This window comes from Oryza brachyantha, chromosome 8 (genome assembly GCF_000231095.2).
Source record: "Oryza brachyantha chromosome 8, ObraRS2, whole genome shotgun sequence".
NCBI classification, from domain to species: domain Eukaryota; kingdom Viridiplantae; phylum Streptophyta; class Magnoliopsida; order Poales; family Poaceae; genus Oryza; species Oryza brachyantha.
In genome coordinates, this window is record NC_023170.2 from 5802939 (window position 1) to 5827826 (window position 24888).

Sequence of the window (24888 nt, forward strand, 5' to 3'; positions counted from 1 at the left end):
GAAAAAAATTAATAAACAATTAAAGACACACTGTTTTAGTTGGATACATCTTTATTCACAAACGTAAAAAGAATCGAGATGCAGAAAGCAGAGAGGAGAGAAAAAAAAGGACATCCTTTGGATTTTGGAGCGCAGCAAGTGACGGCAAAACCCCCACACCAGTTCTCTCCAAAGTCCAAAACCCTCTTGCCACGAAACCCTAGGAGGCTAGGAGAGCCGCGGCGGCGGCCATGGCGACCGGCGACGATAAGCCCCTGTCCCTCGACGCCGACATCGACATGGCCGACCTCGCGGCGCTCGACGCACCCACCTCGTCCAACGCGGCCGGCGGCGGCGGCGGAGCCCCCTCCACCCGCTTCCGCCCCAAGGCCAAGGGCAAGCCGAAGACGAAGCTCGAGCCCAAGGTGGAGGAGCCCAAGCCCAAGCCCAAGTTGGAGGATCCCAAACTCGAGGCTGCCGCGCCAATGGAGAACTCCATGGAGGTGGATGAGTTGGGCCCGAGAACCAGGGCGAGTGCTAGCGCGGAAGGCGTTGGGGCGAGCGCGAGCGCTAGCGCGGAGGAGGTGGAGGATGGGGATGACTTCGTGGTCCGGGAGATTGACGTCTACTTCACGCCCAAGCCCTTCGACGACGAGGACTCCATGGTATGGCTCGCAGAATCTCTTCCGTATCCTCGTATCGGTGGTAAAATTGCTTAACTCGTTGCTTGTCAGTAAGGAATTGTGCCAGTTGTTTAGTATTCGCATGCCTGACTGACCAGATTACTTTACTGCGGATGCAAAATGGGGTGATGGTTTGCTGGCCTCTAGTTTGGTAGTGGAACTGCTTCCTTCTTTTAGTGTCCTGTTCTGGTCCTTGTTTGGGGACTTACATGTGATTTGTGTCTCTATACAATAAGGATTGATGCTATGTGATACCCTCTGTTTATATTTGTTCTCACTTAAATTGTCCCATCTATCAAGTTTTCTGAACTTTAGGTTTGTACTGATAGCTCTCCAACGGTAACCTTTTGAAAGTAACACCTTGCCTGTTGATATTTTTGGGTAGATTCAATTTTGTCATTCTGTTGATAATATCATTTAGTCATTTATCTCGTGTTTTCACATTGTTAATGATGGATTATATCCTCTTACTTTGGCTGATGGTTATTATATGAATGCCTTCAAAGCAGTTGAGTCTCATTCCATTGTGGGCATATCCATTGATATTTTCGTTGTCCTTTTTGTATTCTAAAAACTCATTTGGATATTTCATTTGAAAGAACTGGGACTATGTTTTTATCATGTTGAGACAATTGCATATGAACCATTAGCAGGTCTCATAATAGAAACTTGCAATTTTTCACCATTAACTGATTTAAAAGATGAACACCGTGTTTTTGAATTCCCAATTATGCTCTTTTCCTGATGGCTCATAAAGGGCTCATTTTCTTGTTCATGGTGAATATGCTGCCATGCTGGTCATGTACTCAGACACGTTTGGTTTCATGCAATTGTGTCTGAAATGTTATCTGCCATTGGTCATTAATTTGTTTTCTTTGTTGCTTGTGCTAACTTAAAGAAGACAACAAAGTTTCATTTGAGCACATCGTTCTAGTTTAATTCCAGAGGGTCAGCATGGCAGCATGCTCAATTCCCGTGGTCAATGGCTCCTAGTGAGGGAGAAACATGAAATTTAAACAGATATACCCCAAACTTGTGCGGAGATTGTCATAGCCTCATAGGCATTGGGCCTAGGGGCGAGATCCGTAATCTGGCCCAAGAGAAAGGTGTAGCCAGCCAGGGTTTTCGCTTTGTGTGCATGAAGGGTGCAAGGCATGCAATTAAAACACATGCAGAGGTATTTTCTGGAGTCAGGGATTTGATCAGATTAGTTTGGATTGTGAGGTGCTGGTGGCTGGCCTATCTAAGGCTATTTGGTGAGTCTATTGGAGTGAAGCAATGAAGAATTGAAGATCAATCTATAATCTCTTCCCCATTTCATCACCTGAGCCTATAATCATCCTCTCATCCTTATTAGCTGACGCTGCCTGGCTATCCTCCTAGCAATGTTTATCTCCAATGAAACCTTCCCCATACCAGTGCTACTTGCACTAAATAGCTGTTGGAAGTATGCACCTGTGGAATTTAGAATGTTGGTATAGCATGATCGCTTCACAGAGTTAAATATTCAGCTGTTCTCTGGGTTTCTTCTGAGTTAGTGAAGGAATTATTTGATTTTGTGGCAACATTTTATTGTTTGCACTGGATTTAAGAATCACATTTACACATGCACAGTCAAGTTTCAGTTGCATTTACATGGACGTTCCAAGCAGAAACTTTGGAAACTATTGGGCTGAAGTGCCATTTTTATTATTTTTACTGTTTTGGAGTGGCATATATATGGTTATATCTTTACATTTTTTTAAAACAATACATTTGTATGTGAACTCTGCATGTTTTTCCTGTTGTTTTGCTGAAAGATGCTATGTATATTCTCTCTTTGAATTCTCTTTTATGTTATTGAAGAATGATTTTCTATAATTGAAGAGACAAGAAAAGTATGATTTATTTTCATCTTACAGGTTCAACTTTTGTTTTTGGAATAACTGTGCTTTTGACCCTGTTTCCTTAACTTTTCTTATTTGACCCTGTTTTTTTAAAGATAAAGTTACCGTCTGACCTATTCCGTGAAATTAACTTAACAGTGTTAAACTCAAGGCCAAAATACCATTTATACCCTTACTTATTTGATCATACTTTCTCAAAGTTTTGTTTGTGCCAAGATTTGTACTAAATTTATCAAGGTTCAATCAACATTTTGTCAAATTTGTTAAATAAACAAAATCTTAAGTATGTAGGGTACAAATAGGCAAGGGATCAAGTGACATTTTGGCCCTGATTTTATAACACTGTTAACATGGCTTCATGGAATAGGGTCAGATGGTGGTTTTATTTTTGAAAAGCGGGGTCAAATAAGCAAAGTTAAGAGAACATGGTCATATTGGTAGTTAGACTTCAAAATAGGGTCAAAAACACAATTGCACTGTTGTTTTTAATTGTAAATTGTAATGCTTCCTTTGCTATCTACCTACTTTTGTAGGAATTTTATTGTGTTGTAGATTTTGCACTTTCTTGTACTCCTCAACCAGTTACGAACCCATTGGGCTTCTTTCTTCTTCACTTGTACATGTCCTTGATTCCTTGTAGCCAATGATTCAATCTTTGGCCTAGCCTGCACAAGCTTTCCTTGAAAAATTGACCTAAAAGTGTTCCAATATGCTTTTTTCGGTTAATGGCAAATAAAAATGTACCTGGTGCAGCTTTCTTTTGCATTTTTAAGTTTTACTTATTACATTGTTGAGTATATTCAACATATATAAATAGATATTAGCATTACCACATGAGAGCTCATTCAATGTTTCAATCTACTAGCATATTGCCTGTGCATTGGAATGTGGTTTTAATTAAAAGAATATCATTAATCTGTTATTATCTTCATTATCTACTTTTTTTATCTCTTAATTGCTGCATATATTTATTAGTAACATGTGGGGCACACTGTCTTTTTCCCTTGCAAGAAATAGGGAGTTGGTGGTGGGCTGGTGGCAGATTCACCAGTCACCATCACCATTGCTCCTTTTCAAAGGAGTATAGAAATCCAAAACTGAACGGGAAAATGTTTTGTTTTTCCTTCTGGTTAAATTGAGATATACCAAAAGTTCATTGGCAGATACTATTTTAATCATATTTCTTGACACTAAATTTTATCATATATACTTCACAGCTTTACCTTATGCAATATCCACTGAGGTCATCTTGGCGCCCATACGAGCTAAATGAAATATGTAAGGAGGTACATGACCAGTTAACTGTTCACCTTTGGATGATTTATACCTAATTTCGAAATTTATATTGTATTACTCCTGTTTTTTAGTAGATGGCACCCTTGACTTTTAAGAACACATTTGACCATTCGTCTTATTGAATAAACTTTGTGTGATTATCATTTATTTTGTTGTGATTTTATTTATTATTAAATGAATTTAAGCATAACTTACATTTTTGCATATTTGCACAATTTTTTTTTGGATAAGATGAATGGTCAAACATATGCCAAAAATCGACGGCGTCATCTATTGAAAACTGGGAGAGTATTTGACTATACTCACATACTTCTGTGTCAGGTCCGTGTTAAGCCATTGAGTTCAAAAGTTGAAGTAGACTTGGATATCAATACAGAGTGTGAAAACTATGACCCAGAGTTTCCTGTGCCTTTGAGACGAACAGAACAGGTGAGCATTTCCTTTTCTATTTTACAGAATTAATCACATCAAGGTTACCCTTTGCTGTATAGAGAGTAAGCACTTATGTATGACCTGCTTATTTCCACAGTGTGTTCTTGTTAGTTTTGGAATAAGTTGATTTCATTTTGTTGCTATTAATATTTACACGCATCTCTGAAGTAAATATTTCATAGTGTTGCAAGAACTTCTGCAATCATGATACTTATACAGAGGGCCAGTTTGGCATATCTATGCTCAGATGCAGAATCTAGTTAGCTTTAGGAGTTATTACCTTTTCCTAGAGCAAGTGCAATAAGGCCTTAAGCGCTAGCCCCAAGATGCCATTTAGGCTCACATGCTGAGGTGGAGGAGAGAAGGGAGGAGAAACCACCCCTCATGCAAGAGGCAACCCGCACACAAACTCCAAGAGAGTAAAAGGAAAGAAATAGTAGATTGAAAGCAAGTGAATAAAACTTTTTAGTCTTAGGGCTACTGTATTAAAGCCGGTGTATTATGTTGCCTCCTGATTGATGAGTAAATAATGTGGACAAAACAGAGGCATCAATCACCTAAATTAAATTTGCTCTTAGTTAAAATTTTCTATTATGAGTTCAAAATATATATAGTCTGTAAATGTTCAAAATACAAAGAAGTTAAAGTGCTTTCAAGAAACCTTTGCAACGCTAAACTACCACTGAATTCTAGATAACAGTATATCAGTTTCTGATATCAACTTGATCAAACTATCGTGGATTTGGTACGTTGATTTATCGATTGGGACAAAGAGACCGTCGTTGTTAGTGTTGAGCATCTTTAATATCTTAATTGGCATTGGAACAACAGATTTTTCTGCATTGTATTGTAAACTTCTAATTTGCTCTAGAATATATTAGTAGTCAAGCTAGTTTAAGTTACATTCCTTCTCTTTTGATGGTTCTAAATTGGTTTATACTCCCTCCATCTCAAAATATAACTATTTATGCCCTTCTTTAGAGGATTAAGGTTGAGTGAGAAATGGTTGTGATTGGTTGAGGTGAGCAAGTAGATGAAGAAATTAAATGAGATGGGGTAGTAGGTGGAGAAGTAGCTATATTATGAGAGATCTTTTTTTTAGATAAAAGGCTCAAGATTGAGCCCTGCTTTTACTGAAAACAGAAAAGATTTTTGCTGGGATTACCAGCTTACATATTGAGTTCAGAAAAACTCCTGGAAGAAGCCACCTCTAACAAACATAACAAACCAAAAGACCTGAAAATGACAATCTGTTTTTCAAAGTAACTAGCTACCAACACTACCAGAAACTAAGATTAGACTACACCAGTCCTTTGATTCAGTGTCCCCGCCACTTTCTGAAGTTCTTGAATAATCAGCTCCTGGATACTCCTTTCATTTTCCTTCAGAAGCGTCTTCCAGTGCCTAAAAAGAGAAATAACACGAAAGATAATTGTTACTGGGGAGGAAATCAGCTTTTTCCTGAAAATCATACCATTTCTAGTCATCAGCTATAAGCAGCACAATACCAAGATGAGCCTTTTTGTTGCCAGCTCTTCCCAAACTAACCAATGAAAATGCTCAAAGCTCTTCGTGATACATCTCCAACCAAGTGCATCTCTGCAAACACACCAGACAAAGATCGCCATAGGACACTCAAAAATAATTTGTTGGGTATCCTCTATCCCATTACATAAACAGCAAAGTTCGGATCCCCCCATCCTCTTTTTTTCAAATTGTAAGCTGCCTGAATTCTATCCTTCTCTTCCAGCCATAGGAAATGTTTAGATTTCAACGGGCAAGGTGCATTCCAAATATCCTCACATCTTTACTCCACAGAAGGTTAAAGCTCTGTACATAGATTTCACAGAGAAACATCTATCTTTCTCCAATTCCAAAGTAATTTATCAGCAAACCCTGTCAAATAAACCTCAGTAATCTTTCTTTCTAAATCCTGCCAACAACTGAGGTCATACTCACTAAACGATCTCATTAAAGGTTAGATTTCTAAAAGAATCATTAACAATCTCTCTAACTTTCATCTCTTGTTGATTACTGGTTTTAAAAATATTATAGTACCCCACCTTGAGAGGCGCATCCTCTAGCCAAACATCATGCCAAAAACTAATTTGATCACCTCTTCCCAACACCTACTTACTCCCAATATTAAGTCAACTCTTAATCTGAATCAATCCTTTCCAAAATTGTGAGGCACCATCCCCTTCTTGTTGCAAAAGCCCTGAGTGTTGAATATATTTTTTCTTAAGAGATTCAAACGAGGACTTTCTTTGTCAGAGTAAATACTAAATATCAAAGATCCACTTAGAGAGCAAGGCTATATTCATCTTTCTAGTATCAGTAAAACTTAACTCTCCAAACTATTTGGGCTAATCTAAATCTCTCCATTTAATCATGTGATATCTCTTTTTGTCACTAATACCTTCCTAACAGAATTTTCCTCTAATTGAGTCCATCCTCTTATGAATCCCCTCAGGAATGAAGTATAACCCCGTAGTATAGTTAGGAATAGCTGAAAGACAGGAATTAATCAAAATATCTCCCTTATGAGAGAACCTTGAATGGTAGAAGTAGCTATATTTTGAGATGGAGGGAGCAGTTCAGTTTCTGGGCAAGAAATTTATTTGTGTGCTTATATTTGGTATGCACTATATTTGTGTTGGTATCATTGCTATTTCACCACTTCTTTTTTGTTATTTCCAGACACTATCATCATCCAAAGCAGCTGATGTGGCTGATTATGCAGTTGGAGTTCTTAGAGGCAACTTGGTAAGCCACAGGAGAATAGGTTGTAAGGTTGACAGTTATTGTCCACTAATTTACTGAGTAGTACTAGTCTATGCCTCTATGGAACTCTAGCATGCTACATAAGGCAAAGTTTGCAAGGAATACCATACTGAAACATAAACCTGAACTTGGTATATGCCTTTAGACTGTTGAGTGTTAACTATTCTTTTTAACTGTAGTAGTGTAATCAGAGTGGTGTTTAGTGCTTGGCTTCTGTATAAGTTGCTATCTGCTTATCCAAAAGAAACAAACCATTCACAAGCAAGCCTTTGAATTATGTGATTGCTGTTTGCTTATCACACGTTGATCAGGTATGCTCTACTAATGCCAATAGGAATATGTTCAAATAAATATTCTGTGGAAATAGGACACTGATGTGCTCTCTCCATCCCATAATTATAATATAAGGGATTATGCCTTCTTTGGTGAAAGTTAAGAATGTAGGGAACACTAGGATATCCAGTTAAATAAGAGGTGGTTGGAGATGGCAGGGTAGTTGGGGGTAAGGGGGGAAGAAATTAGAATTAGGATTGATTGATTGATGAGATGACTACTATAGCAAAATGCCTTATATTTTGGGAAATACTAGAAGGGCGAAATCCCTTATATGATGGGAGGGAGTAAATGCCAGTAAAATAAGGTAGTACTACTTTCGTTGTTTGTTATGCTCCAATCACCAAAACAACTCCAATCCAAACTAGAGATAATAAGTCTGTTTTTCCCTAAATATCTTCTTCCTTGGTATATAATAAATGTGATTTAGGGCTTACCCGCTCCAATAATTGTTTCTATATGCTGAAAGGCCTTGTGTGCTTCAAGTAGGACTTTGTCAGAGCTTCCCATCATTTTTCTTCTGCTTCTTCTTATAAGTCAAAATTTGAATTTTAAAACTTAATTTTGGAGTTGATTTTGTGGTTATTTCATTGTAATTTATTTTACAACATTTGCTTTTGAATCGCAAAATTTTTACTCACAAATTATTTTTGTTTACTAATAAGCCGTTTTGCTTATTCTTCCAATAAGCGAAATGATGGGAACCAGAGTTTGTCAGAGTTATTTAATATGATGCTCTATTTAAGTATTCATTGAATATAACTGATCCATTGCCTTGTTTTACAGGTTCATTTGAATCATATTGATGTAGTGGTGCAACTGCGACCATCAATGTTACATGTAAATTCTGGTCGATCGAATTCCCGGGAGGCTTTACATGGAGGAGCAAATAGTGATGCTAGCGGCTCAACTATGCCATCAGTTAAGGTGAAACATTCAATCTCTCTCTGTCAGCGCTGGTACTATTTTGTTACTCTTTTATGAGAACAAAAGCTAGAGAAACCTCAAAACAACCAATCAGCTAATTCATGTTCTTTTAAGTTCCATGTCTCCACAAGCTATGTCCACGGTAGCAGCCATAAGACTATATCAATTGAATCAGATTAAGCATGCATATTTGCAGAGCATCCCTCTTTACAACCCTTTTGGTATGATTGCTTTGGGTTATGTATGGCCTGTTAGTTTGACTAAGCATGTACAATCTTCTGAAGGGCTAATTGCTTGTTATTAGCCAAATGGTTCGTTTGGCAGTTGTGCAAAATTTGTTTAGTGTGTCTACTGATTATGCTGTCTGGATCTGAGGAGACAAATCATATGTAGCTCGAGGATATGATGGCACTGTTAGTGTTGTCCTTGGTTCCAACCAACTTTTTTAGCCTATTCTTTTTCAGCATAGTTTTATTTGACCTGTCATACATTTTGGTTTATCAGATTCCTACTTCATGCTCTAGTTATTTTGTTAAGTTATACAAAAAAAAGACTGCAGTATTATTAAAACTTGGGCAGCTCACAGCTGCTGGTGCTAAGCATCTATTGACGATCAAATATGTTGTACTTGCAGCGAAATGAGCGCTTAGAAGATTCCAAAGACTGCACTGAAGAATCTGAGGTTAGGAAAAACAGCTTAACTTTTATGCTTATTGTTGATCAATGTGCCTCTGTATTTTAAGGCTTTCTTTTGGTTCAGCAATCTTTTATTTTCTCAATGTTGTTGAAGGATCTTCAAAGTTGTAACATCAGGTGCATCGGTGTACTTTTGTCACTTGTAGACTTGTTTATTTCTGAAACTACTCCCTCCAGTTCCATAATTCATGTCATTTTCATGTCATTTTGGACAAGTGTACTCAGACTTTTAAAACTTTGACTATTATTAACTTTTAAATTATTTAGTTTCAAAACACTAGAACAACGTGTATAGATGAGTCTTAAAAAAGTGTTTTAATGAAAGTAAACTATTATTTATTTTTTGTATATATTTTGATAGAAAATCACAGTCAAAAGACCATGTTGTCCAAAACAACATGAATTGTCAAACTGGAGGGAGTAGTCTTTAGCCTGGGTATGCATGCCTCATTGTTTGTTTTGATATTGTTAAAAGCATATTGCCTAGACTTCATCTGATGCTAGTGGCTCCAAATCTGAGGCTTGCTCTTGACCTCTGGTAGAAACATGTGCCATAGATACACAAAAAGAATCAGTACAGTGACTTGACATATCTTGGAGTCTGTGAATTTGCTACACTAGGCTAATAGAGTTGATTGTGTCCCTGCCAAATATTGGTCCAGTGGGAACTGGGAACCAACAATGTTCACATTTTAAAATATATTAGTAGTTGCATTAGATTGTTCTATGATGTGTTTTCTGCTTATTTGCATTTGGCCTCTGGTCCCTTGTACATGGGCTTATGGCTCTGTTTAGGGGAACTTATGATTCTAAGAAGCAACTAATGAGAAGTTAGGTTCTCAGAATCTAGAAAAGTTGAATTTTCCAGCTTCTAGCTTCTAGTTCATTTTCTGGATTCTACAACTCCAGATTCTCAAAAGCTAAGTGCTGTTTAAGAGAGCTTCTGACTTTCGGAGATTTTGTGAAGATTTTGTGAGAAGCTGCTTCTACCAGAAGCTCCCCCAAACATGCCCTATATATGTTAGAACAGCATATGCTTTGTACAATTTACTAGTATGGTTTCCTGCATTTTTCTGCTTGTCAACTTGAATTTTTTTAATCTTTTCTTTTAGTAGTCAGCACATAATTAAATGAGTAAAGATTTCACAGACTCTTCCATGTACCTATTTTTCTGTGTAAATTGTAAATAATTGATATGCCTTTTTGTTTCAGCCATGGATTTCTCTCACTTACCAACCGGCTGGGAGTAATATTGCAAGCAAGTACCATGCGGAGATGGTATCAAATGAGGGTGGGCCTATAGATTTCACAATGAACACGTAAGTGTTGTTTGTTCTTCATTATCATGCTGTTGCATTTTGCAAATCATCATCTCTTTTATGAAATGTAATGATAAGTTGATCTGTCATGTATACAAAAAAAGTATGGATTAGATGGAGGGAGAGACTTGAGTAGCCTTGACATGTAGCAGGAGTCCTGGAATATTTATTTTACATGGGTTTAGTAAGCTGAGCATAATATATACAGGAAATTATACTCATTGTATTTTTCTAATGTTTATTTTACTCGGATCTGTTTATTTGAGATTGTTGTACCTATGCTACATTCGCATGTATGATTTGATCCATGTTTCACCAGTAGAGTGGGCTAGATCATGATGACGAATATGGTTTGCTCAATTAGGTCAGGTTGTTTACTTGCCTGAGGTGTGTAACACCGACGAGTGAACATAACTGAAAGTTAGTTTGGGTTGATAAGGAGACAGTCGTTTTTGAGTTGAGGCGCTTGGATTCCAAACAAAACCCAGAAAATGGCTCCTACGTTCGCATTGACTTGTTTGCTTTGATTTATTCCTTGTATGTTGACCTGTTTAAGACTTCCTTGGTTTCTCAAGTACGTTGAGGCAAAGTCTGAACTCTAAGCTCTGGGCTGTGTAGCACTTTATACAATGTAGGTTGTGCAACTTGACATGCTTGTTTTTTTTATCAATATCCCTTCTAGGGAGGCAGTAACGGGACAAACGGGGAGTGGTGAAGGGGTTCAATTTCTATGGTCATCTTGAACATATGAATGAGCTGATTGTTGATTGTGCGGCATGTGTGGTCGTAAGAAGGTTAGGCATGTATGGGTTAGAGAGAGAACTGAATGGTTTGAGTGTATGGGTGTGGAAATATTCTTGTCTGTCTTGTGTCTTCCTCTTCAAGCTTATTGAATACACTATGTGCGAGGGGTATATAAAGTCAGTCAAAATAAAGGTGAAAGTTGGAGGTATATTTAGAAAGTAAAAGCACCACACCAACTGTGCTTTTGCCATATTACTTTTCTTAGTTTGTATTAACTACTCTCCTATAGATATAGATGTGATCCCACCATATATGTAGTTCCTGAGTTCGATGATCAAATAATGGAGTCTATCTGTAGATAGAGGTCATTGTGGGAACCATACAATCAGAATTTTTAAACTTCGATAGTTTGACCATCCAGGTATCTAGAATTATGTAGACAACTAATTGAAAATGTGTTATTGGATTTTCTTAGGAAAATAGGCTGAGTGTAATTTCTATTTTTTTATTATGTTATTTTACAGAAACTGTGATCAAAATTGTTATGATAGACTATCTCTAAAATTATGTTTCATGATTATACTCAATGATTGTGCAAATGATGTTGAGTCATCTGCAGACTGAGTCTTTAGCACAGTGAAGGCTGTATCGTTTACACTTATCTAATAGTGCTTTCTTGTCGAGCATTTCTTTTGCATTCCGATATTCACTTATTTGTTTTTCACTAGTGTCAACATTATGTGTTGATGCTATGCCTTGAGAATCGTGAATAGAATAGTAGATAAGTTTATCGAAATTTTCAAACAGGCAATCTTCTTCTACAGTGCATGCATATCTGATCCTGTCAAATTTGTCATGCAGATCTGATTATTTAATGTCCTTGTGCCCTGGAGGGTCGACAGGCAGCAAGGGTGTCAACAGAAGTCATGCAATAAGGTGCAGTGCATATCTTTTCCTCTGCCAGTGCAACTGATCTTGTTATTTACTAGTATATGTATTTCGTTGCTTCTTTCTGTTTGCTTTGGTTTTTGGTGGGACAGCTTCCTTTATAATAGTACCATGGTGATAAACCTAACATTTGCTTCCTCCATTACCATCTAATTGTGAATTTTGAACCAAAAAGGTTGTTGCAAATATTTGGCACTGCATGGAACCCACTGTCTAATTTCCATTTTAACCCTATGATTAGAAATTGTACAAAGTTCTTTAAGATAGTGTACATATATGTGCTGCTTTGAACACTAAACAATTTATCTAGCCTTCTATGGGCAAAATGGCCATATGTCGTACTAATATGGTTGCCTAGTTTTAAATGCCCTAGTCAAGGGTGTCCATAAAAAGAAAACAGAGGAGTGAGTACAGTGACATGTCCTGGGAAAATGGTAGGAGGATTTGGTTTGAATGTTGGTAGTCACAGAGGACCCGCTTGTTAGATGTATATGTATTCTTGTATTTTGCCATTGTATAAGGTGCTTTTGTGCATATTTACCCACTCCTGTACCTATATATATTTGAGCCTAGAGCCCCTATAATGAATAGAAGTGCTATTCATAGCATGGTATCAGAGCCAAACTACGATTTTTTTTCCCACCGTACGAACGCACTTCCGTGCACAATCTTCATGATATTAAATGTTTGGAATTCATTTTATTCTGTGAACAGAATTACCAACAAGCTTCTAACTCAATTTCACATGTTGTTATGTAGTGTTTTTGCTCCCTTTAATTTTAGTACTTCTGTCTTGTCCCCTTTTTCTCAAGGTAGACCTGAGATAAAAAGTGTAATTCAGCATAGAAATTACAACCTTTTCTCATTCACTGCTTAACAGGGAAATGCTTAAACTGCCATTGGAAGAGCGCTTGAAGAAATGGTTTACTGAGGTTAGATCTTAGATGCTCTGATTTTAATGGATGTTCTTACTCCGTCAACAGTTTTAAGTTCTCTTAACTTTTGTCCTTATTACTTGTGCATTTGCTCAAAATAGGTATCACAAGTAAATCAATTTGATGCTCTGATGCATCTTGCCCAAACCTATTCAGAGGATGATCTTCTCAAAGTGCTTCCGGTGTATGCGGATTTGGTGCATGGTTTGTGGGTCTGCAAAAGTTCTTTACTGTTTGATGATGGATATGCTTGCAAAAGAGATAGAATTCTTCTTGAATTTACGAAAAAGGATTCCATCCCTTTGAAGGACGTAGACAGATTGATTAGGGTTGATGATGAGAGAAGGAAAATACTTCTGCCTCCATTGTGTAAAAGAAGGGAAAAACTTCAAGACTACAAATTTATATTACCAGTGGATTCTTCCTTTATAAAACGCTACCCCCATATAGTCAAGGAGCAAGATCATGCTTGGTCTGTACGTGAGATAACTATGCGTGACTCTCAAGAGACATCCAGCCATACTGAGGCAAGGAAAACCAAGAACTCAGCTAAGTCTAACATTCCTTCAAAGGGGCCTGATCCAAATACAAGCAAGGCCAAGGATGGTCCTGTACAGGGAGTAGAAAACCTTGTGCAGTCTGTTTTGGAAACTATTTTCACTGCCAATAAAGTTCGCAGGTAATTGTGTAGAGATTTGAGATCTTGATCTGTATCCCTTCCTGTTCCAGTTTTAGTGTCTTTGTATTATAATCCATCTACCTGCATTTGTTGGGTCTAAATGTCTAATGCACATGTATGACAATTGAAGGTACTATGCATCTCTAGAATAACTACAGGTAACAGTCTTAGGCTGTAGATATCCACCTTCAGCCCTTCAGGGTGTAGGACTGGCACTAGGATGGTAAAATACCAATATTTTTACCTGCATTAAATATTATTTTCTGTTAGTTTCTAATATAAACTTTACCTGGCTTAGTACCAGATGCTTCATGGTAGAGCATGTGATTTCATGGAGGACTGTCCTGGAGAGTCACGGTTTCAGATTAGGCCCATACTAATACCAGCACTTTCGCAAGACAACAAACGAATATAAAAAGATATTACATTTGTAGGTTGTTGATGATAACTTTTAGATTTTATTTACATGTTTTGAGCAAGTACTTTAACAATTTTCAATACTTTGTGCTAGAATGCATTAAGTGCTGGTTATAGTGCCTAGTGCTGCACTAACTGCAGAACATCTGGTTTTCTTATTTCCTTTATGTTTTTTTTTTCACATTTCTGATTGCATCTTTAGACTTTTTCATTGTGATAATTTCGATATATTTTTGATTTAGTATTCAGGCAATTCGTAGAGACTTGAGGCAGTTGGCAGCTAAATATGCTTCTGATAGAAAGGATGGACAAAAATTGCAAGCTCTGTCAAATGCTGCAACATCTTGTGCTGCGCTTCCTCTTGTAGAACTCCAAAAGTCAGTAGAGCAAGTTGCTGTCCATGTTCATGGTGTATATGTTGCAAAGACTCCAACCAAGAAATCTTTACGGTATGTAGAATTTGAAAAACTGAACACCGTCTTACTGTTGACACGGAACTCCATACTTATTTGTTAACTTGGTGTCCTGCAGACATTTAATTCTTAAGCTCTTCCATGATAAAGATCCCAATGCAAAATTAACCAAGCAGGAAATCCTGGATAGTGCAGTTATTCTAAAGAGAGACATTGAAAAAGAGTACCATCAGGTGTGGAGGGAAATCAGCTATTTGTTAACTTTTGTACTGTTACTGCATAATACTGCATTGCTGGCACCATTCAATTAGTTTAGTGCATTGTTTTTTTTACCTATTATCAATTCTCTCGTTTTACAAGTGGGAATGATGTTCAATAATAATTTTAGGCACAAAACCGAGCTGAATATTGATTGTTAATAACTGATATTAGGCCATTTTGAAATTATATTGACTAGTTAACTTGCTTGAAATTTTAAGAGGGGGCTATTCTAGGTCCTTTTCTAGTATCTTTTTTCATTCTCTCTTAATCTCATCGAATAATTGCACTTGGCACATGTATCTAAAATTTTCATTTGAATCTCCAAATAACGGTGAGTTGACAATGTCCTTTCATTTCTTGGGGTTAAGTGAACTCTAGCAAAGACGAATCCTGTTCGAACCATTTAAACTATACAGGCGACTAACTATATTTTATAGATGATCTGTTACTATACCTACTCATACCTATAAGTAACCATAAGAGGTTCTTCAAGGTCTGTTAAGATTACAGTGGCTACCTTAAGGATTCATTTTCTGTCTGTATTCTGGCTGTATTTCTAGGTGCACCTCTATTTAGGCCAGGCATTTCAATTTGTTTATGTGATGGAAATTCATTTTCTCTAAACTAGGAACATCATTTTGTTATCAGGTTATATCTGAGATCTGCATCCAGACTGAAGATGGACACTTGGTGCTTAAAAATGGTGATGAACCCTGAACCTTGTAAATGCTCAAAGAGTTTCCTATTCCTTGAAATTACAGGTATGTTTTAGCTTTTCTTTCATATATTAAGGAGAATATAGTTCTTAGTGAATAATAACATATATTAAAAATGAAATGGAAGAACTAAATTACCGTACTCCATCTCTGCCAAAAATTGAAGACCGTTAGATCCAAACTCCCCCCTCTAGCAAGTGCTAACCTAGCTTTTCTATTCACTATTTTGAGCTGAATTTTAGTTGGTTGGTGAATGGTGATTCAAAACACAATTCTTTTACTAGTTTTTGTGGATCTCTTTAATCACATATTGGTCAGCTTACTCATGAGCTCTGTTGTTACCGATTGATTTTATTATGGGACTCATTTGTTTTTATTTCCAATCTAATAAGCGATTTACTCCTATGTTTTGTTTATTTCAACAGTTTTTGAAGTTCTTCAGAGTCACGGAAATCAGTACATAAGCATCTGAGATTAGGTTTAGTTGCAAGTTCACAACATCTAGCCTTAGGCCAGACTCCAAGCATGGTTAGCTTTGATTGCACGTTTCCAGATTTTCGTTCCCTGGGAACAGTATTTCGTTCAGAAGGCTTGTTGTGAAGTTTGCATGTGACATGCAATTACAGAAGGAATGACAGTTTCCATTATTAGAATGATATTTTGTTAGTGTTAATAGGAATGCGTGTATCCTAGTTCCTTCTATACTCATAACACCATGGGACAATTGGCAGATCCGCCTCTTGATGATTTAACAATATATTTTTCATACCCGTCAATCGTTTATCTATGAAATGATATTTTGTGCTGCTTCTGAAACTAGAGCTGTTTTGTTGCTTACGCATATCAATGTCAAATTTTTATGGAGTGGAAATGTTTTGGAGCTAAATTTTACACAATTCATGGTTGGCACTGGGCAATTGTCCAGTAGATTAGGTGCCAGAAGAAGCAAAGTAAGCGTTTAGAGAGATGAAGCAATGTTACCAGTAGCTTTTGTTTTTTTAAAAAGAAAGAATGTACTCCCTTTGTGCTAAAATATAAAAATTTCTACAAAGGTCCTTTAGCAAGGATTAAGGTTGGGCAGAAAATACTTATTGTGTCTACCTTTGTTATTAAATATAAGATATTCTAGAAATGAATATGGACATAGATGGAGATAAAATGAGAAGAATTTTGAATGATAAGTGATTAATGAGACAAGTAGAAGTGTGAATAGCGATATAAGTACTTATATTGTGTAATAAAATTTAAATCTCAGAAATGCTTACATCTTTTGTCACAAACTAACCTAGTACTGGATTTGATATATCCCAGGACTGCGAATCTTCACATTCAGTAGTATTAGATTAATTTTTGTGTAATGAGGAGTATGTTTTCTCATTAATTACTTGTGACTGCCTATATTGTACGGATGTGATTTTTTGGTGTTTTATAGAAAAAACCAAATGACATTTGTAAATGAAAAATAATATGTGAATAAATTTTTTATATCGTATTCTTAGCGATCTAAAAACCAATGCTAGAAAGTAAACTTTGATGAAAAAAAATCCTAAAATCAACTTTAAATTTAAGGTTTAAAATTTAACATGTAAGCATAAACCTAAGCGAAAGGTATGGGGGTGTAACTCAGCAGAAGTGCAAAGCTATATATATATATATATATATATATATATATATATATATTCTTATTTACAATTGTTGGTTACGTTACATCAACTGTGCCTTTTGTATCAAAGTAAAAAAGTATAGTACACGCCACAATTTACATGAGCTGTCAATATATCACCATATGTGCATGTATTTACACCATACAAAAGATGGCAAGGAAAAGAAAACCGTAAATCAGCAATCTTTGTACTCAAGTCAACAATCTTCAAAACCAATAGAAAATGCCATCAGGCCTTCAAGCATCTCACGGTATGTACATCATTGCCTGTCAACATAATCCAGAATAAATTCATATTGAAAACAGTAAACGCCCAAACAGTACATAGGTTGGCCATTTGGTGCAATTATTAACGTAACCATGTAAATGCATGATGCTTTCGTGTAATGGACAAGTACACATTCCATCACAGGGAAGAGAGATGCCCTGACTTGTTAGGGGAACCATAGCCTTTAGGGGGTGTTTGGATTAAGAAAATTTTTGGTAATAGACAAGTACACATTCCATCACAGGGAAGAGAGATGCCCTGACAAGGGGAACCATAGCCTTTAGGGGGTGTTTAGATTGAGAAAATTTTTGGGAGAAATATCACGTCAAATGTTTGACCGGATGTCGGAAGGGGTTTTCGGACACGAATGAGAAAACGAATTTCACGGCTAGCCTGGAAACCGCGAGACGAATCTTTTGAGCCTAATTAATCCGTCATTAGCCCATGTTGGTTACTGTAACACTTATGGCTAATCATGGACTAATTAGGCTCAAAAGATTCGTCTCAAGATTTCTTCCATAACTATGCAATTAGTTTTTTGGTTCATCTATGTTTAATGCTTTATTTAGGTGTCCAAAAATTTGATGTGATGTTTTTGGAAAAAAAATTAGGAACTAAACAAGGCCTTAGGGGTTGTTTAGTTGGCAAAAATTTTTGCTAAAGGGGTCACATCGAACGTTTGACCAGATGTCGGAAGGGGTTTTCGGATGCAAATAAAAAACGAATTTCACAGCTAGCCTAGAAACCGTGGGACGAATTTTTTGAGACTAATTAATCCGTCATTAGCACATGTTTATTGTAGTACTTATAGCTAATCATGGACTAATTAGGCTTAAAAGATTCGTCTCAAGATTTCTTCCGTAACTGTGCAATTAGTTTTTTGATTCATATATATTTAATACTTTATTTGGGTATTCAAAGATTCGATGTAATGTTTTTGAAAAAAAATTTTAGAAACTAAACAAGGCCTTAGTTTTAGTGACAAGTTACATTCACTTCCAAAATGAATTTGGACAAGCTCCCATTCTGAAATTTTTCGTCAGGAGTCGGCACAAAAAAATGCTGAACAAGACAGTGAGTTCTTGTTTGAGCATTTTTTTTCACCCAGATATGCTCTTATTACAAATGAGTGAATAAAAGTTCAAGGAATCAAAATTGAAGTGGGGAAAAAGAAACTACTCTCTTGACACACTGTATACCATTTGCTTACAAGTGCATCATCACTAGTTGATCAAAACTTTTCTGAGCACCACAGCCAAGACCAGTATCAAGAAGCATCTAAAGAATGGCATGGATGCAGCAGCCTTGATCAAAGGCCTAACTATCGGAGCAGAGAAGATGGCTGCACTCACCTCAATGAAATGGTTCATCAGCAGCAGCTCACTCTGTGTGTGCCCTCCTCCCCCTTTGGACGAGCTACCTCCTTCCCTGCTCAGAGCTCTCACCGGCGGCACAGGAGCAGATGGTCTCTTCTCCACCTGAACATCCTGCTGCTGCGCTTGGATCATATCGAGTTTTGCGCAGATTTTGGCCAGTAGTTGGGCTTGCGAATCGCCGTTGGTGATGGCGGATTCCTTCGTTTTGATGAATTCGGTCTGAAGATTTTGTACATTGAGCTTGATCTGCTCGATGCCTTCGCCCAGTTCGGCAATGGTGGTGTGGTCGCTGCAGTTGCACTCTTTTCGCGCCTTCGCGCTGTGGCGGGAGGCCATGTCATCGTCGTCTTCTTCGGAGATGATCTCCGGGGAAGCTCTCGTGGTAGATCTCAGGGTGGCGCTCTCCGAGTATCTTGGCACTCGCCGGAGCCGGTGCGACGCCGACCGGTGCAGCTTTGGCGCCGGCGGTGGCGGCTGGTGGTGGTGGTGGGTCGCATTGGACGTCAGCCACTCGTTCTTCTCCCTTCTGATCACCTCGCCTATGTCGGACACCGTCCTCGCCGGCCTCCCGTCGCCGCCGCCGTTCTTGCCGGCGGAGTCGATCTCCGAGCAGAGCTCCTCCAGCCGTGCGGCGGGGAGGGAGGCGTTCCTTCTTGACGGAACGACGCCGTTCTTGGCGAGCTTCCTCAGCCAGGGGAGGTCGGCGGCTGCGGCGGCGGCGCCGTCACCGGCGGGAGGCGCGTACGGCGGGTCGCAGCAGACGGCCAGCAGGCGGCGGTTGAGGGAGGCGATCTCCATCTCCTGGTGGAAGACGACGGCCTTGAGGAACGCGAGCGAGTCCCCGTCGTGCAGGATCCTCTCCTCCGCCACCCGCCGGAACTGCTCCGCCTCCATCCGCTCCGCCGCTTTCTCCGCCTGCAGCCGCAGGATCATGGCCAGCGCCTCGTCCGCGCCCGACGACGCCGCCTGCCTCTCCTCCTCCAGCTCGGCCCTCAGCTCCTCCACGGCGGCCGCCTGCTGCCGCAGAGCCTCCCGCAGCGCGGCCACCTCGCCTTCTTCTCCAACTCCGGCCATACTTGCAAATCAGTATGCAGTTATGCACACTGTTGCATACCTTTAAAAAAACTAAAATCTTTGAAGAAGCCCCCCCAAAAAAGGGAAACAGATTTGCAAAACAAGCAACTGAAAAATCCAATATGTTTCTTGGTTCTGTGAGAAATCAGAAATGGATTGGATTTGGATCAAGACAAACACAAGAGAAGACAGAGTGGAAGATGACAAGTCATCACTGCAGATTGACAGGAGCTATCCAGATGTGAAAGCAAAGAAAGGAGAGGATGAAGCATCAAGAACACAATTTCCAACTTCTAGCTAGAACAAACTCTATTTTCTCATCACTACAACTATGAAGTCCAAATAATTGGCAACTTTAGGAGTAAGGAAAGCTACCCATGATTAGAACCTTGCACTATTTTGTCATTGTCAAGAAGAAAGCTGTAGTGCCAAGGAGTGGCATCCATCGATTGGCTTAATATATACTCCACATTTATATGGGTTTATAAATATTTTAGGCCAACTTTACCTCATATCTTTATATGAAAAAAAAGAACCATTCAATTCTCACAAGAACATGCATCTGCCACTCTTATAACATAAATACATGTATTCGTCAAAAGAACATAAATAAATATAAGAAAGATAAAAAACATGCCTAAGGTCAACCGTATTGATTCCGAAATATGGGTTAGTCATATATATAGCCCACATGTCAATGCCCTCTTCTTGTATGGGTATAATTTTCTTTTCTTTTCTAAAATATATACCTAACTATATATATATTATATATGACCCACGTATCATTGTCCCTCTTTGTTGTTGAGTTTAAACTGCCTGTCACGAAGGAGGGCGGCATGGCGCGAAGCGCCCAAGACGTGGAGTCACCGCCAGCCCAATCACCTGACGCCACGTGGCAGTGCAGGATTTGTCCATCCTGGAAAACGATGGGTTCCCAACTTTTTTTTTTCTTTTACGCGTCAAACAATCAGATTGAGAAAGGTGTGCTGGAGCAAGATTTAATAATAGTGCTGGCGTTCCCCGCTGCTACATTCAGTTTAGCTAATTAGCGCATGAAAACAATTAAATACTTAGCATATAATCAATCAAGTATTAAGCTATTTCAAACCTAAAAATAGATTAATATGATATTTAAAAACAAATTTTATATAAATTTTACAAGAAAATGTTTAGCAGTCTGGGGACGGTGCGTCCATAAAAAGAAAATTTATATATAGTTAATCTAATACTTTATTTATAAAACAGTTAGCTATAAATATACATTAATATAACATTATGCTAGTACTAGATACCATACGTCCATACCATCTTATTTTCCTGCCGATTTTTTTTTGGGAGCTGGTACTGTAGGTTATAGCTAGCTACCGAGGTGGCAAGTGCTGTAGCCCATTAGATCTTATAGTACTTCTCTTATATCTTGATTTTCATTTTTAAGGGAAAATTATGATTTTTTTTGGGGCATTACATACTCATGCTGGGTGGCTAATGACTTCATCTACACAACGCATATACTGTAGGTGATAGGGATTTGGACAGACAAATGTTTTGATCATTGAATTATTGAAATGATATTATCTCTAGTTTTAATTTAAAAATGAACTAACCAACATCACTTAATTGAGAATGGAGAGAGTATATAAGGAGTGTTTGTTTGTCTTTTCATGGAAAAAGCCAAATAATATATTTGCAAAAGAAAAATAATTTGACAATAAAACTTTTATATATGTATTCTTAGAGATCTAAAAGTCACGGCTGAAAATAAACTTCAGTGAAAAAAATCAACTTCAAATTTGCGGTTAAAATTTAAATTTTGGCTTATAAGCATAAGAAGAAGCTTGGCCAAATAAAAGGATGTTGAAAGGATATAGTTTGTGTCAAAAAAGTTAGGGCATTGAGCTATTTTGTACAAAAATTAGTAAATTTCAAACAACCCAGTAAAACAATAGTAGAGAAAAATAAATAACTTTTACGGTACAATATACTGGCAATATATACTATTTTAATAGCAAACACGATTAGTTGTAAAGTTGTGCCCTCGTATGTTAATGACTTCACCTACCATAATTTACACATAGCGCAGGAATGTAGCACCATGCACATATTTCGTGTAATAATAAAATTGACAAAGGCTGATTGGGTAGAGCTGCAACTCATAAATCTAGTTTGGTTGGAGTTGGAGCTGAGAAGAGCTGGAGCCTTCACCATTTCAATTTTTTAAATATGCACCGTTTACTTGGGCTCCAGTTTCATCGGACTGTTCTTAAGTTTAAACAAATGGACCTGAATGTATTGAAAATTAGAAAACACAGTGCTTGATACCTGTAATTTAATATAATAGTCAAAGCCGTTTTTTATATATGTTTAACCATTCGTCTTGTTAAAAAAACTTAGGTAACTAACATTTATTTTGGTTATGAAGAAATTTATTACTAAAACTATTTTCACTGTAACCCGTAATTTTTTATATATTTCTATAAAATTTTTAAATAAAATTAATAAAATAGCGTAAACCAAAAATCAGAAATGAGGAAACACGCATGAATCACAGCTAGAGATGACAACGGGGAATTCACCGTCGGGGATTAACCCCGCGTCCCCGTCCCTGCGGTGATAAATTTTCCCTGTCCCCGTCCCCGCGAAACACCACAGGGTTTATATTGAACCCATCCCTGATCACCGCGGGGATTTTTTCACCGTGGTTTTCCCCGCCCCGTTTAATCAACAATTCAATCTCTAAATCATATAAAAAGCAAAAGAACACAGATCAGTTGTACATCAATATATATATCTAATCCATTGAATATATTATAGGCAATATAATCACTAATAAACAGTATGTCATATCAATATATATCCAATCCACTGAACAAACCAACAAGCATCATATCAATGTATATCCAAATTCCAAAATAATCCAGTCTCCAGCCAAGCAACCCCAACAAATAAACGTGCTGCATGCAGCAACATAAGTGCATCTCTGTCTCTGCCTCTCTGGGCAGCAACAACTAATTTAGTAGCATATAGCAACAAATAGGCATATAGCAACATAAGCATCATGCATGCATATGCTAAGGTTGTCACTTGTCACTTTGTCAAGTACATCAATCTTTGAGCAAAATATCCAAAAATATCTCAACCAGCCAAAAGTTTACAACATCAACAAGACAACAACTTGATGACCCAAATATTAAAGTACTACATGCTATATGAGGTAGCTTAGAAGGCACTGTGACCACTGTCTTTCAACTCTTCATGATTCGAAGTTCAAACCAATTCAAGTCCCTGAATACAAGAACAAGTAAAATAAATGGGTATTAGTCAATTATTTGATAGCAAGCAAATGAGGGGAGTAGTGAGTACAATGCAATACCTCCATCTTATCTTGGATGTCTTGGAGGCAACTCCAAAAGCTTGCAGGTTCTTCATTACCAGCATCTATAAAAATAGTTGTAATCATTAGTATGCAGCCATGACATTGCAAAGTATCAATGAACACAAGATTTATGAATGGTAGAACATAGACCTTTGTACTTGTTTCGTAGCCAATTTTGGGAACACATTAAGGCCTCCAAGATATCTGAAGTCAGTCGACTACGATGTTCACTAAGTACCCGCCCACTAGTGCTAAATGTGGCCTCTGATGCAACTATACTAACTGGAATGGCAAATATATCTCGTGCTACTTTTCTCAATGTAGGATATCGTGTCCCAGCCACCTTCCACCAATCAAGAATCTTAAAGTTCTCCATATTAATTGAGACCAATTCATCCTCCAAATACCTATCTAACTCAGATTTGAATCTTATTGCTAGTGGCCTCCTTCTAGCAACATGAGCACTGATTGAAGACAGAAAACCTGAATTAGCAAGTGAAGGAGCTGAAGATTCAGTGTTATCTTCATCCTCCTCCATTTCATACTCCTTCATGAGATCATACAAGTTGTTTTTAACATCATCAAGTTTCTCTAGACACTCTTCACTTGATTGACTAGTAATGGACTCAATGAATCCAAGGAAGTAATTTGTCTTAAACCGAGGATCAAATATGGTTGCAAATCCCATCGGTCCTTGGATCTCCTTCCAATACTTATCAAACTTTGCAATCATCTCAGTTGACATTTCCTCTATAATAGTGTTGCCACATGAAGCCCACTGCCTAAATTGTGCTTTAGCATCACAAATTTTAAAGAGTTGGACATTGGCAGTTACATAACTTGTACCGGAGAATACTTCAGTGATGTCATTGAACAATTTCAACCTATTCACTACCTCTGTAGCAAAATCCCATTCTTCTTCACTAGGGGTGCAATCAAAGAGCTTCTCAACACGTCGTGCACGTTCAAAAACACGTTGACAAGGTAAAGCCGTAGTAAGCATCTTGTAGGTGGAATTCCACCTAGTTTTGCAATCAAGGCCTAACTTGTGATCCATTTTAACTTTGTCATGCTTAGCAATTTCATCAAATTTCTCTATTCTCTTAGGTGTGGCTGTCCAAAAAGCAACAGTTTCATGAATTTTTGCAATTGAATCTTTTATGACCTCTAAACCATCCTTCACAATCAAGTTTAGAATATGGGCAGCACAACACATATGCAACAATTTCCTCTCCAACATCAACTTATGCTTGCCTATCTTCTTACCAAGTTCACTGATTACCTTATCATTTGTGGTACAATTATCAAGGGTCAAAGTTGAGATATTCTCATCAAGATTCCATTCCACCAATGCTTCATAAAGATGTTCACATATAACTTCAGCCGTGTGTGGCACAGGCACATATATGAATCTACACAAATTTATTTCAGATTAAAATCAGATCAGCATTAAAATGAAATTAAATCGTTTGTAGGTCAAGTACCTCATGATAATGCTTCTAAGTGTCCAAGAATCATCAATGAAATGGGCTGTGTGACAGCCATGTACCCTCTTTTTTGGTTATTGGAAGTCCACAAGTCCGTAGTAATAGCAACTCTTGACTTAATTCCAGCCATGTAGGCAAATGCCTTCTTCCTTTCTTCCATATAATAGTCCATAATGTCCTTCCTACCATTGCAAAAATG

At 37.8% G+C, this 24888-nt stretch overlaps 2 protein-coding genes across 4 annotated transcripts; one reads left to right on the forward strand and one right to left on the reverse strand.

The window, feature by feature from the left end:
- Window positions 1-126: 126 nt before the first annotated feature.
- On the forward strand, window positions 127-16251 carry LOC102702776 (DNA-directed RNA polymerase III subunit RPC5). Of its 2 annotated transcripts, XM_006659929.3 has the most exons (14): window positions 127-644; window positions 3766-3834; window positions 4166-4273; window positions 6977-7042; window positions 8180-8320; window positions 8955-9002; window positions 10229-10335; window positions 11941-12015; window positions 12908-12959; window positions 13064-13641; window positions 14301-14507; window positions 14590-14704; window positions 15381-15493; window positions 15874-16251. In XM_006659929.3, exons 1-13 carry the CDS (start codon window positions 231-233, stop codon window positions 15447-15449), a joined length of 2049 nt encoding a protein of 682 aa, XP_006659992.1. In that variant the 5' UTR covers window positions 127-230; the 3' UTR covers window positions 15450-15493; window positions 15874-16251. The 2 variants fall into 2 exon arrangements, with proteins under 2 accessions (XP_006659992.1, XP_015695739.1); XM_015840253.2 differs by lacking the exon at window positions 3766-3834.
- Window positions 16252-17146: 895 nt separating this feature from the next.
- Window positions 17147-20244, reverse strand: LOC102703056. Of its 2 annotated transcripts, XM_040526929.1 has the most exons (2): window positions 18732-20239; window positions 17147-17378 (listed from the first exon to the last, which is right to left on the reverse strand). In XM_040526929.1, exons 1-2 carry the CDS (start codon window positions 19827-19829, stop codon window positions 17358-17360), a joined length of 1119 nt encoding a protein of 372 aa, XP_040382863.1. In that variant the 5' UTR covers window positions 19830-20239; the 3' UTR covers window positions 17147-17357. The 2 variants fall into 2 exon arrangements, with proteins under 2 accessions (XP_040382863.1, XP_040382862.1); XM_040526928.1 differs by lacking the exon at window positions 17147-17378 and having other exon boundaries at window positions 18354-20244.
- Window positions 20245-24888: the final 4644 nt, after the last annotated feature.